This window comes from Talaromyces atroroseus (genome assembly GCF_001907595.1).
Source record: "Talaromyces atroroseus strain IBT 11181 chromosome Unknown scaffold_8, whole genome shotgun sequence".
NCBI classification, from domain to species: domain Eukaryota; kingdom Fungi; phylum Ascomycota; class Eurotiomycetes; order Eurotiales; family Trichocomaceae; genus Talaromyces; species Talaromyces atroroseus.
Window position 1 is genome coordinate 1,182,253 of NW_017971440.1, and position 12,241 is coordinate 1,194,493.

General features: G+C 46.9%; 5 protein-coding genes across 5 annotated transcripts; 3 read left to right on the plus strand and 2 right to left on the minus strand.

Annotated features, from left to right (window-relative positions):
- Positions 1–469: 469 nt before the first annotated feature.
- UA08_06323 (hypothetical protein) lies at positions 470–2,714 on the plus strand (the record flags this gene model as incomplete). Its single annotated transcript, XM_020268634.1, has 3 exons — positions 470–624; positions 685–2,447; positions 2,515–2,714. The coding sequence occupies 3 exons, from the start codon at positions 470–472 to the stop codon at positions 2,712–2,714; spliced, it is 2,118 nt and encodes a 705-aa protein (XP_020118851.1).
- Positions 2,715–2,811: 97 nt separating this feature from the next.
- UA08_06324 (hypothetical protein) lies at positions 2,812–3,584 on the minus strand (the record flags this gene model as incomplete). The annotated part of the gene is made up of 2 exons (XM_020268635.1): positions 2,812–3,092; positions 3,263–3,584. The coding sequence occupies 2 exons, from the start codon at positions 3,582–3,584 to the stop codon at positions 2,812–2,814; spliced, it is 603 nt and encodes a 200-aa protein (XP_020118852.1).
- A 2,529-nt stretch (positions 3,585–6,113) lies between these two features.
- On the plus strand, positions 6,114–7,058 carry UA08_06325 (hypothetical protein; the record flags this gene model as incomplete). Its single annotated transcript, XM_020268636.1, has 2 exons — positions 6,114–6,378; positions 6,439–7,058. 2 exons carry the CDS (start codon positions 6,114–6,116, stop codon positions 7,056–7,058), a joined length of 885 nt encoding a protein of 294 aa, XP_020118850.1.
- Positions 7,059–7,826: 768 nt separating this feature from the next.
- On the plus strand, positions 7,827–9,476 carry UA08_06326 (hypothetical protein; the record flags this gene model as incomplete). The annotated part of the gene is made up of 4 exons (XM_020268637.1): positions 7,827–7,917; positions 7,971–8,216; positions 8,304–9,209; positions 9,289–9,476. 4 exons carry the CDS (start codon positions 7,827–7,829, stop codon positions 9,474–9,476), a joined length of 1,431 nt encoding a protein of 476 aa, XP_020118762.1.
- A 671-nt stretch (positions 9,477–10,147) lies between these two features.
- Positions 10,148–10,957, minus strand: UA08_06327 (Aspergillopepsin-2; the record flags this gene model as incomplete). Its single annotated transcript, XM_020268638.1, has 1 exon — positions 10,148–10,957. One exon carries the CDS (start codon positions 10,955–10,957, stop codon positions 10,148–10,150), a length of 810 nt encoding a protein of 269 aa, XP_020118779.1.
- Positions 10,958–12,241: the final 1,284 nt, after the last annotated feature.

The window sequence follows — 12,241 nt, forward strand, 5'->3', positions numbered from 1 at the left end:
CAGGAATTCTCGAAGCAGGAAATACTAACTTAATAGCCAGTTTTGTCGCGCTCCGCTGACGGAGGATGATATCCCGTCGCGGCGGGGCATGACGGGGGTACATCCTCCGTTCATATATCCTCAGACTGACTGCCACCTCAACGCATGGATTCATTTGAATGCTGGTTTCTCCGCGAATAATACAATTGCGTTATTGGTTCAGTGATAGCAATGATACACGCCGAGGGTGTGACATCAAGAGCTAGAAACGAGCTAGTAAACGTATAGTATACTCTCTATATTCTAGCCAGCCAATCATTTTAGACGTGCAAAGCAAATATTCGACCGCAGATCACATGATCTGTGAAAGCTTCGCGTGGGGAAGTGGGCGCCTTCTCTGCATGCAAGAACATCGCGCTCTCTCACGTCAATAGAATCAATCAATCCATGTACTGCGCCTCAATTAGCGACATGCTGCCCCAGTAGGATTATGGCTACCCTCCGGCAGCCTGGCGCATCGTTGACTCGCGCATGCCAGTTCTGTCGAGCGCGCAAGATCAAATGTGACAACGAACGCCCGCAATGCGCATCGTGTGTCAACCACAATCGCCAATGCATCTACACCAGGGATCCGCCGAAGCAAAGGTGAGCACAAGGTCTTGTCTTCATTCGTCTCGTCAGGATAGTTGAAACTCATGTGATTAGACCTTCTCGCGCCCTGATAGATGCGGCACAAGAGGAAAAAAGGGCCCTGCAAGAGGTGCTGCTATCTCTAAAGAATGCAGATGACGAAACGCGCAGCAGGATACTGGACTCGCTCACTTTGGAGGAAGACAGTACTGTCCCGCTGCCGAGTCCAACGCTGACTTCGGCTCCTGGCAATAATGCATCTGAAGCATTGTCGTCAGAATCAAACCCGATAAACGACATATCTCCTGATAATCACCACCCTTATGACACAGCTAGCACAGCCAGTGAAAAGCATATTGCCACTTTTATATCTCGTGATGAATCTGGTGCCATTCGAATCTTCGGACCAACCTCAAACCTTCATGATGAAAGCCCCGGCGACGCCAACCACTTAGATGTAGCGCAAAATCCCGTAGGCAGGGCCGACACGTCCAACCGTTATCAATTGATTGCTAGTGCCGCGCTGCAGAGACAGAGAGAACATGATTTACGCAAACACGAGACTATAGGCGGCATTCCGGCTGAGCTGGCAATGCACCTTTTAGACTTACACTGGAATCGACAGCATCATACATATCACCTTACGTATCGTCCTGCCTTCATGAGAGATCTCGCTGATGGAGGTCCGTACTGCTCTGAATTTTTGCTAAACGCCGTGTTTGGTTGTTGCAGCAAGTTTTCTGAGCGTCTGGAAGTCAGAGAGGACCCAACGCTGCCAGAGACAGCAGGTAAAATGTTTTTTGACCGGTGTGATGACTTGTTAGCGGAGCAGTCTTTGTTGGAGACGTCTAGTATTCCAACCATTACAGGTCTTCTTTTGCTTGGTGCCACATTTAATGCGAAAGGTCGTACATCCAAAGGATGGCTTTATGTTGGCTATGCATTGCGCATGGTTTACGATTTAGGCCTTCATCTGGACTGCAAAGAAGTCTCCGGAAATGCTGAAGATGTCGAGATACGCCGTCGAGTATTCTGGGGCGCCTTTATTTGCGACAAACTACAAAGTCTGTATTTTGGCAGACCATTCATGATCCCACTTCGCGACACACACGTATCCTGGGATTTGATGGACACACTGGAAGAAAACGAGTTGTGGACGCCATATGTGGATCCTAAGACCACTTCTCAGTGTGGAGATCTTGCAAGACAGCAAAATGCCATTCGTCTATTTTCCATAACAACTTTCCAACAGTTGTGTTCTCTTTCACAAATAATGACCGTCATAATAGATCATTTTTATTTTGTCGGTGCAAATCCGGAAAGCGCTCGACAATATTTGGGCATGGTGGACGAAAAGCTAGCACTATGGTATCAGAATTTACCTACCGACTTACGTTTTGAGCCATGGAAAAGTTCCAAACATATACCAGCACCCAATACCCTTATTCTTCATACAATATATTGGGCACTTGTAATTCTTCTACACCGACCTTTCATCAAAAACGGCCATTTATGGACAGCCAATACATCAACAGGTCACTCTTGGGAGAGATGCGTGATGGCAGCGCGAAATATCACGAGCCTGTCCCTTGCCTATCAGTCGGCATATTCTCTCCGTCGTGCTAATTACATGCTGAGCTACGCGCTCTATGTCGCTTGTACCATCCATGCCCGCAACCGGGTGGTTAGGGAAAGCACAAGGCGTGGCGACCTCTCTTCCCCCTTAACAGTATGCTTACGATGCCTTGACGAGCTGGCCGTGCCCAATTGTGGAGTATCGGTGCCAGCTAAGATTATCAGAAGGTTGATGCGCGCCAATGATATTCCGGACGTGTCAGGTATTATCCAAGTTTCATTCGCCTTCCATATCTTGTCTAATGATTGGAGAGTGCTAACATCTACCAGGCCCAGCATTGAACGTTGAGGGTGTGCTTCCACCACTTGACATTAACTTGAGTCTGCAGATGTTTCCAAATACGTCAATGAGCCCCGGTGAGCTAGATCATTATCAGAATATTGCTGAATTACCGCCATTCATCGAAGACTTGGACTCTTTATTCGGGTTTATGCGTGACTTTGACGGTGCATACACTGAAAATGGATAAGAAATAAAGTTAATTTCCTAATTACAGTCATAAATCCATGAAACTAGCCGAACTTGCTTGCACTGTTCGGAGACACGTCGTTGTATACAAAAGCTTGTTACAACTTCTTTGTGATAGAATCGATATATCCTTCGGTTTCTTCAATATGAACAGTCTGTGTCTCCCGGCCCTCTGACTTGCTGGAACCTGACAGATCCTGCTCGCCTATCTTAATGTTCTTTGTCTCATAGTCGTTTTGTATAGGAGCAGTGGAGATGGCTGCGTTAGGGTCTTTTTCGTCCCACTCCTTGTTAAGGCTCTTCAGTGACATACTGATGAGCGTTATGAGCAGGAGACCAATCACCTTACGGTTGTCAGTTCTTGATATCGTCGTCCTACCTGAATGTGTTCACTTACAATGCCCACCAGGATCATCTAAGTTAGCGCATAATTCGGTGTTCCATCAGCTGTGGGAAACCTCTCTTCAAGGCATGTCTCAATCGTTGGTGCCACGGATGAGACAGCATTTCCGAGGTTATAAGCCACGCCTGTAAATGCTGCACGCATACCGGGATGTGGACAGAGTTGTTGCATCAAGTTAACCAGATTGCCGATTGCGCAACCATAAAATAACTCTAGGAAGAATGCACCGATAGTAAGCTTGTTCCATGTGGTTGGAAGTACCCAAAGTGGCAGCCAAGCGGCGATTAGAAGTATGTTTGCTGCTGCAACCCATCTGGCACTGTACGTGTGTGAGAGATGCTCGCCGACAACGCAGCCCAATATACCGCCTATCTGAAGAATTATCGTCATCCACGTCTCATCGAGGACATTAAGGTTACGCTGAGTGGTCAAGAATGTAGGGTAAAGGTCCATTGTTCCGTGGCCCATCGTGGCCAAGCACGAGGATAGATAAACGGCATAGATAAAACCTTTGGGATGATGGATCGAGCAACTCACTCATTGCCAGATGCAAACCTGATGCAAAAAGGTAGCTGGCCGAGCCGAGAAGCGAGTAAAACCAGCTACCACACCACGAGAGCGCCTTGGAACAGCCTCCATAACCATAGCCATGATGAGGCCGTAGGTTCCGCCGTACGAAATGCCTATTAACAACTTGAATCAACTTCGTCCTCATAAATACAAATAACAAAGAAAGTCATACCGAAAAGTAAGCGACAGGCAATCAATTGTCCATACGTCTAATGCAAACCCAGTACTGAGCGAGAACACTCCCATGAGCACGAGATCGACGAGAAGGGGAATTTTTCGACCATATTGGTCAGCGCAATCTCGAAAACTATTGCACCAAGCGTTCTCGAGATCATGGAAGTAGTATTTTCTTCCGAGATCTTCGTCTGGGCTACATCCAAGTATGTGGCCACGTTGCTAAGTGTGAAAGGCAGGAAGGACATAGGACTGCAATGATCCGAGAGTCCAGCAAGCCCAGCAAGCCCAGCCAAACATCCAGACCATCACCTGGATGCACCTCATTCGGACGGAGTGGGCGAAGTCCCTCGACAGGGACGATATTGACTGGAGGACATTTTGCAACATTACGAATGACGCTTGGTTAGGAGAAGGAATTGGACAATGGAACGTGCAGTGTGTTACAGATGTTAGGGTTAACAAAAAGCTGCATCAACATTAAGCGAAGGACAATTTATATCAGAGATTGTCTCTTTCGTCCTGCTATGGGCATAGCCTAACGGAGAATAACCACACGGGGTACGTCTAACCACGCCGCATAACTAAGCGGCACAGTGCTCCAAATCAGAATGTCTTGGTACGGGGTATTGACATGATTGGATTATTTTTGCTATCCTATCAGAGGATCATCCCCAGTAGCGCTGGTTGATACCCTCAAAAAGCAAGGGTCTATGGAACTCGGGCTTCAGGGATGGAAGCTCCGAGGGCTTGCCACTATTGATGTGAACTCTATCACTGATACCGAGCTTGATGAATTACACGCTGCCGGTGTCCATGGTGCTCGTTTGCACGAGATGGCCTGGGGCCATGGCAAACAAAGCGCAGGGAGCGATATCATCAAGAAAGTCCGATTGCCTCACGCCTGGCTCGTTTAGGCTGGGTTATCGGCATCTTCTGTCCAATTAGCGCTTGGGCTGCAATAGCAGATTTGATTCGCAATGAGATTGATCCTCGCATCAAGATAGTTGCTGACCACCTGGGAGGCACCTTTCCCGGCCTAAGGTAGGTACTGATTTCGGGTTTATTTTAGTGTCTACTTATCTGAAATAATCCACCGCAGTCCGATAGCATGTACAGTACACAAGGCTCAAGTACTTTACTGTCAACTTCTTTTATGGTCATTCTTCCCACTTATTGATACCTTACTCGACTAGATATACAATCTTTCCTGCACTCAGGTCTTTTACATCTTCTCATGTGCCTCACCAATCTGTTTCCAGCTGTATACTTTGTCGATCGTCACTTTTATTTTCCTCTTACCCAGCGAAGGAAGAATATTAAAATACTTCCAGTGTCTATATGCATGCCTAGATCAGATTTAATTCCCCTTTCATATCAGGTTTCAAGCAGCCTCGTAACAAGCTTACACTGGCCCTAATTCTTCCACAGCACCGCTGAACTCCACACCCATGATATTTCCATGAGTTTCTTCTGGAAGTTTGTACGGATAAGCCTGCTGACGCTGCCAAATATCTATACGGTAGAGGCCGAATGCTTTTATTCGAACGACAATTCGGTCACCTTTGGCAACTGGATCCGGCACCGTGTCGTCAATGTACATGGCAGATGTAGGGCTGTGCCCGTTCTGTATAGAAACTGCGCGCATCTTCTGGATTTGCGTCGAGCTTGCAAGTTTGCTAGTTCCAATGTTAAAATACGTCGAGACTTTGTATATTTCTTTGTTATCGAGTGACTGCTCCTCCACAGTTACTGTCGATGTATACGTTACAGCTTTTGAAGTAGACCTAGGCAACTATTTCAAAGGTTATTTCCGGCTGACTTCAGCACACGAACCGAAATACCTCGAGATGCCAAACACAAATATAGCCGATGCGGAATCAAAAGCAATCTATATAAGGTAGGTCATCATACAATCTCGCTTTTGGCCGCAGCTCGCATTGTATCATCACGGCATTATCGATCCGACAGGAAACGGAGGCTCACAGTCCGCGCCGCAGACGACGCACGGCGCGAAGCCCTCCGTTGTTGACGATGACTTCATTAAGCAGAGACAAGGAATGAGCAATGCCACCTCGGACCTTTTTCCTTCTATCCAGTATGGCAAAACAAAAGACTAGAAGTGCGGGGTCTGCCACTTGTACAAGAATACTAAACCGGCTATATCTGGGTACATATGTAGCATCCTACACGTTCAAAATTCATATCATCGAGTACATAGAACTTAACACACCACACGGACATACATGCACGATGTCGACGACAACGACAAAAGCTACGACGACTGTAGTGGCCAATGGCTTGAACGATAGAGCTGCAGATTTCTTTGAGGAAGTTCACTTCCTCGGCGATGCTGAAGGCAAGATTAAGATTCGCTCTCCACCAAAATTTGCCAATCCACTCGACGAACGCAAATACCAGAAGCAGCACTTGGCAGCTGCGTTTCGAGTATTTGCAAAGCAAGGATTCGATGAAGGTGTTGCTGGACATATCTCTCTTCGGGATCCTATCAACCCACGTAATATTCTCCTCTCCATAGAAAGATATAGGAATGAGATTAGCGCTAACCTGGCTACAGACCATTTTTGGATCAACCCATTGAGTACCCACTTCTCGATGATCAAGGTCTCTGATCTAGTACTAGTCAATGAGAATGGTGAAGTTATACAGGGCGGCGCGCAGCAACCTATCAACGGCCCAGCCTTTGCTATCCATAGCGAAATCCACAAGGCGCGTCCAGATCTAAATGCGGCTTGCCATGCCCACTCTGTCTACGGCAAGGCCTTTTCCTGCTTTGGTCGTCCTATCGAAATGTTATACCAGGATGCTCTGCGGTTCTACAATGATCTCGCTGTCTACCACAATTATGGCGGAACAGTTTTATCCAACGAGGAGGGAGCACGTATTGCAAAGGCACTTGGCCCTACCTGCCGAAATGTCATTCTGCAGAATCATGGCATGATTACCTGCGGAAAGACCGTGGACGAGGCGGCATTCTTGTTCATCGCACTTGATCGATGCTGCCACGCACAGCTTATGGCCAATGCGGCCAGCGGTCCTGGGTGGGAGAAGATTCATATCAACCAAGCGGAGGCAGAGATGACACATAAGAAGAGCGGAAATTCCAGCAAGATGTGGTTGGCCTTCCAGCCATATTACGACCAAGTTGTCCAGGAAGATCCTTCACTTCTTGAGTGAGGGACCTATATCATGAAGACTGTTAATTAAAGAATGAATGTACCTAGTTATACCATTTATGTTTCGTAAAATCTCCAAATCAACAACCAATATACTTATTGTATATATGGAGCATTTATAATATAAAGTCGAATAAAATCCTAGGACTTCCAAGGCTGAATTTTATATCCTCTGCAGCATTCCCATTCGGTGCCAACCTCCTGGTAAGGCAGGAGTAACTCAATCTCAATGAGCAATAGACTTGCTGAATATTAGATTCAGCTTTGGGAGTTTTAAATGAGCAGGGTATAACGAATATCGACAATTTGTCAATCGGGACTAAGTTGGATACCTTGCTTAAACTTTTAAGATATATAAAATGAGCACGTTATTGGAAATCATTCAATAGTCTAACTAATGATGCATGTTCTCTTACTAGTAGGAAATATGACTCATGCCATCTCGGATTCAGCAATGGCGGGAGATCAACGGATCTTCGGCGTATGAAGCCAAATTCTCGAATCCGAGTCTGTCTCCGCATTTAGCTACTGAGTCTAGTCAAGATTGCATGCAAGGATGGTGCAGCTGAATGGCTGGCTAGCTCGTTGCTAGCAGGGATATCTGGATGAGTCAATCATGGTCTGTGGAGAATTGCCATACCCGGAACGAGGCAAACCCCGCCTGGTTTTATCGTTACTCATTATTTTCTTATACTACAAGTATTCTCGAATGCGCTTTTCCTTTCCTTATTCTTCAGAGAAGGCAATAGATAAAGCCAAAGAAACGAACATGGCTACAGAGTACAAACGCCCAACGGGATACCGATGGCGCTCGTCAAAGTTTCTTATTATTGCATGCGTTGCAATTGCGCTATTCACAGGTTGGGCCCATTTGGACTATGTATTAAGATCAATGGATGCTGACAAGCATTAGAGAATTATATGTTTACCTTCATCGTCCCAATTCTTGATTTCATGTTAGAAGATCGTCTGAATGTCGACCCATCTGACGCTCAGTACATCACCTCTGCTGTGCTCTCCGTTCATGCTCTCGTCTGTGTGATTGTAGGACCCGCGACTGGCCATTTAGCAGACAAGATACCATCGCGCAAAGGTTCTTTGTTGGTTTCACTGGCCTTCGAGCTGGTCGGGACAATCATTGTTGCAGCGGCAACTTCTGGTATGTCACCCGCCCATTGCCTGACTGATTTCAGCATTCTGGCTTCGTTTTATACCTACAGGAAACTGACGAGATCTCCTCATAAAGTCTCTGTTCTAATCTGTGGCCGAATAATCCTGGCCATTGGCGGCAACGCAGCATGGATTATCGGCCTAGCAACTGTCGCCGATACAGTTGGGTCAGACAATACGGCAAAGACATTAGGAGCCGTCTCTACCGTTTATACATCTGGTCTGCTTATTGGTCCCATGGTCTCTGGATGGATCTTGCCGCTATTTGGTTATTGGCCGACATGGTCGACTGCAATACTGGTTCTTGTTATCGATATGCTTATGCGACTGGTGATTGTTGAGGCTCCCAAGGAAACGAAAGATAACAGCGAGGCAGACAGTAGAGTCTTATCAACCGACGGCCGGGACTATGAGTCATCAGGAGATGTAGAAGCAACTGGAGCAGAGACCAGCCCCAACTCAGCTGATGAGACGACTCCTCTATTACAGTCACCATCACAAGATTATCATATTTCCGAAACCGAGTCCCACACCACTGATTTGGAGCATACGCAGGTGGAAAGCCCTCCGAATTTCTACCGGATTGTGCTCGCTCATCCTCGTGCTCTAACTGCCATGTTATGTCATATGGCTAGCGCTCTTGTCGTGACAAGCCTTGATACAACTCTACCTATACATGTAATACGAGAGTTTGGCTGGAATACAGCGCAGACAAGCTTCATGTTCTTCCTGGTTCAGATACCTCAACTAATACTAGGAAGCTTCACTGGCTGGCTCAAGGATATTTACGGCACTAAGATTTTGACTGGTCTGGGATATTTGGTTACAGGATTTCTGCTCTGGCTTCTGGGTACGCCCGGAAAAGACGGTCTTTCTTTTATCGGTTCTGGACACAAAGGCCAGGTTATCTATTCGAGCACATTGCTGGCTCTTGGTTTTGCGAGAAGTTTAACAATTGGAACCGGAGTTCTTGAGATAACGAGTAAGAAGCATACCTGTCAACTTGAAGTCCTCGCTATTTCTTCCTTGGTGATATTGAAAGCTTACCACCTCGTTCATAGGCGTCATCAGAGAGATACAGGAAGCAAACCCGGGTATCTTTGGACCGAATGGGGGATATTCTCGAGCCTATTCGCTCACTAATCTGAGCTGGAACTTCGGCCTGCTGGTTGGGCCGCTTTTGTCGGGTTCCCTCGCGGAGACAGTTGGATACTACTATATGAACTTCACTTTTGGTATGTCGATATGATATTTTTCTCTCTACCTTTCTCTACTAGAGGGCGTTTGCGAAAATATCCATTTAACCTCATGCACTCTTCACCTTGACTAATTATTGTTTCGCAATAGCAATTATATCTTCTGTTATCGGCATTGCTTGCTTGGTATTCCTTCAGATGAAGTAACGAAGCTCGATAAAACATGGCAAAGATTCAATCAACATCGCGCCAAACACTATTGAATCAAGGTGAAAACCGAAGTATCTCGGAAGGACTTGAGAGCTCTATTTTTCCAACAAACTCCATATCCGATGAGTCTTAATGCTGCGAATTTAAACCCTGCAGCTATGTATTCAGGTGAGTAGAATGGGGTCCACAATTATCTTTGAACGATCTCTTCTAAAGCTACGTTTTAATGCTTGTTGACTTTCCGATGTCTGACCAATTCCTACGTGTAGACCTCTCATTATCAGTTTTGCCAAGCAAGTTACTTGATGTTACGAACAAATATGTTTTCGGTAGGTACATACTAGACTGGCATTATAATAGACAGAAACATCGAATATAAATAATTTATGTACATTACACAATCCCAGGTTGTGCTGATACCCGTTTCATCCCTTATGTACACCGGCACGATTGAACCAGAAAGTATAAATAGAACATTTTTTCAGCCTGTCGCCGTCTCATTCAAAGACGAAATTCACTCGTAAGAGATGGTAACAGTGCTACCGGAAGCACTGCTAGAAGTGAGAACGGTGCCGTCCTGCTCAATGTCCATGATGGTAGCGCCAGTGGTATCGACAGTGGAACCGCTGGAAACAGCAGATGCGCCAGTGAAGGTGAAGTCACTGCCAAAGTCAGCGAAGCCAAGGAGGCCGCCGCCAGACGATAGATCTTCCATGATCCACTCAGCATTGGTCTCGCAGAGCTCGCTGCTCTGGCCAGAGAATGTGTGTGAGACGGACTCGCCGCTAGACTCGTTGGTCACGGTAGCAGTACCGCCGCTTTCGCTGCTGGCGGTGACTGTGGCAGTGATGGTATCACCCGTACTGATGCTGATGCCGGACGACCAGTACTCCTGGGCAGCAGGGAACCATTCATACCAGGCGGTGTTGGTGATCTCGCCGTTTTGAATGCATATGTTGACACCAGTCTGCAGGATAGCAGTGCTGCAAGTGTCGCCGTCGATTCCAACCCAGGCAGCCGCGCAGTATTGCTCGCTAGAGGAGCCACCACTGGGCATGCTAACAGAAGGAACGACAAAGGTACCAGTTACAGAAGTGTAGCCGGATCCGATCAGGACGGCGCCCGCCCAGTTGCTTGAGTAGGTCTCTGCTGCGATATCGGCCCCTGCCGTCTCAACGCGATGGTTTGTATGTGACTGCTTGTGAGCAAGAGCACGGCGAGCGGCGCGATTCGCCTCGCGGCGAGCAAGGTTCTCCTCGGCGAGAGGAACGGCCAGCGCAGCGCTGGAGAAAAGAAGAGAGCCGGCAATCGTGGAGAACTTCATCTTTGCGAGCAGATGTGGAAGGATAGCAGGGTGACGAGGAGTCCTACGGAGGATTGAGATCAGGTCTGTCTTTGAATCTAGGGAAGAAGGGCTTCATAGCCTCGCCTTTATACTTGTTTGACTATGGCCGACCTTTCCACAAACAGCCATGGTGGTGTCAACAGATCTAGTTCCACCTAGGAACGGAGTAAATAATGGCACGATGCGTGACATTCTAGACGGCTCAGTCTATCTGAACAGTGGTTGTTTGGGAAGTGATCGACTTCATGTGGCTTGCCATTAGAGTATCAAATGCAACGCTGGAGAAGTGCCCTAATTTGCCCTAATTTGCCCTGCACAAAACACTCAACGCCGCTTTAAGGCTGGGCAAATTATATCTAACCTTATTTAGGTTAGTCCCTAGGATTGGGCTAGGCTACTCTCGGTTAGTGGCATAATTGCTAGGGTTGTAGCTTAATTGGGTGTTCTTTGTTTCGTCATTCTGGACTCATCCAACATCAACTCTCTCTGTCTCTCTCTGTGTCTTTGCACTCTTGCTAACGTCGTGATCTGGCAAAATGTCTCCTTTCATCAGAGACCGTTTTGCCTCCATTAGGCGTGTTTTCAACCAATGTGCAGAGCAAAGCCCAGGAAGCCTCATCGTCCGAGGTGCGTCGAGAGATTCTAAACGGTTTAAGCTACATTTGGCAACGCACCGAGGAGCTCCAAAGTGCCTATTTGACGCCAGATTACTTTTCTGAATTTGGTATCCAATTCCATCACTTCTCTTTGACCGAGGATGGCCAGTATGAGGGAACCACTAGACCTATATTTTTCTCCCCATGCTCGCAGCGTGAGATCAGAGATCACCCTCTTAATTTGGATGATCCTACTGCCGCGAAAACTGAACGTCTGAACAAGGGGTTTTGAGAAGATCTTGATAAAGGTGGCGAGAATTTAGCTGGACAAATCCGCAACATGGTGGATTTTCGCTTCTGTACGACACGAAAGAGACCAGGTCACCTGCCAAATTTAGGCTTTGCAACGACTGCAGGATGGTTGGAGACGTGAGTAGCAAAATAATGCATTGTCTCTCCGCGATTATGATGGTTGCTAATTTTGAATGAGTAATAGTTAGAGATTTCAAACCGCAAATCTGCCGTAATGAATTCGCCCCAACCCTTCTCTACGGTAGGGGCCCTTACAACGACAATATAGAGCTCGAGAGTGTCTATATCTGTGAACCTTCGAATCAGCCGCATATTATGCTCACAGTGTCACATGGGTCCGAATGCGATGAGCAAA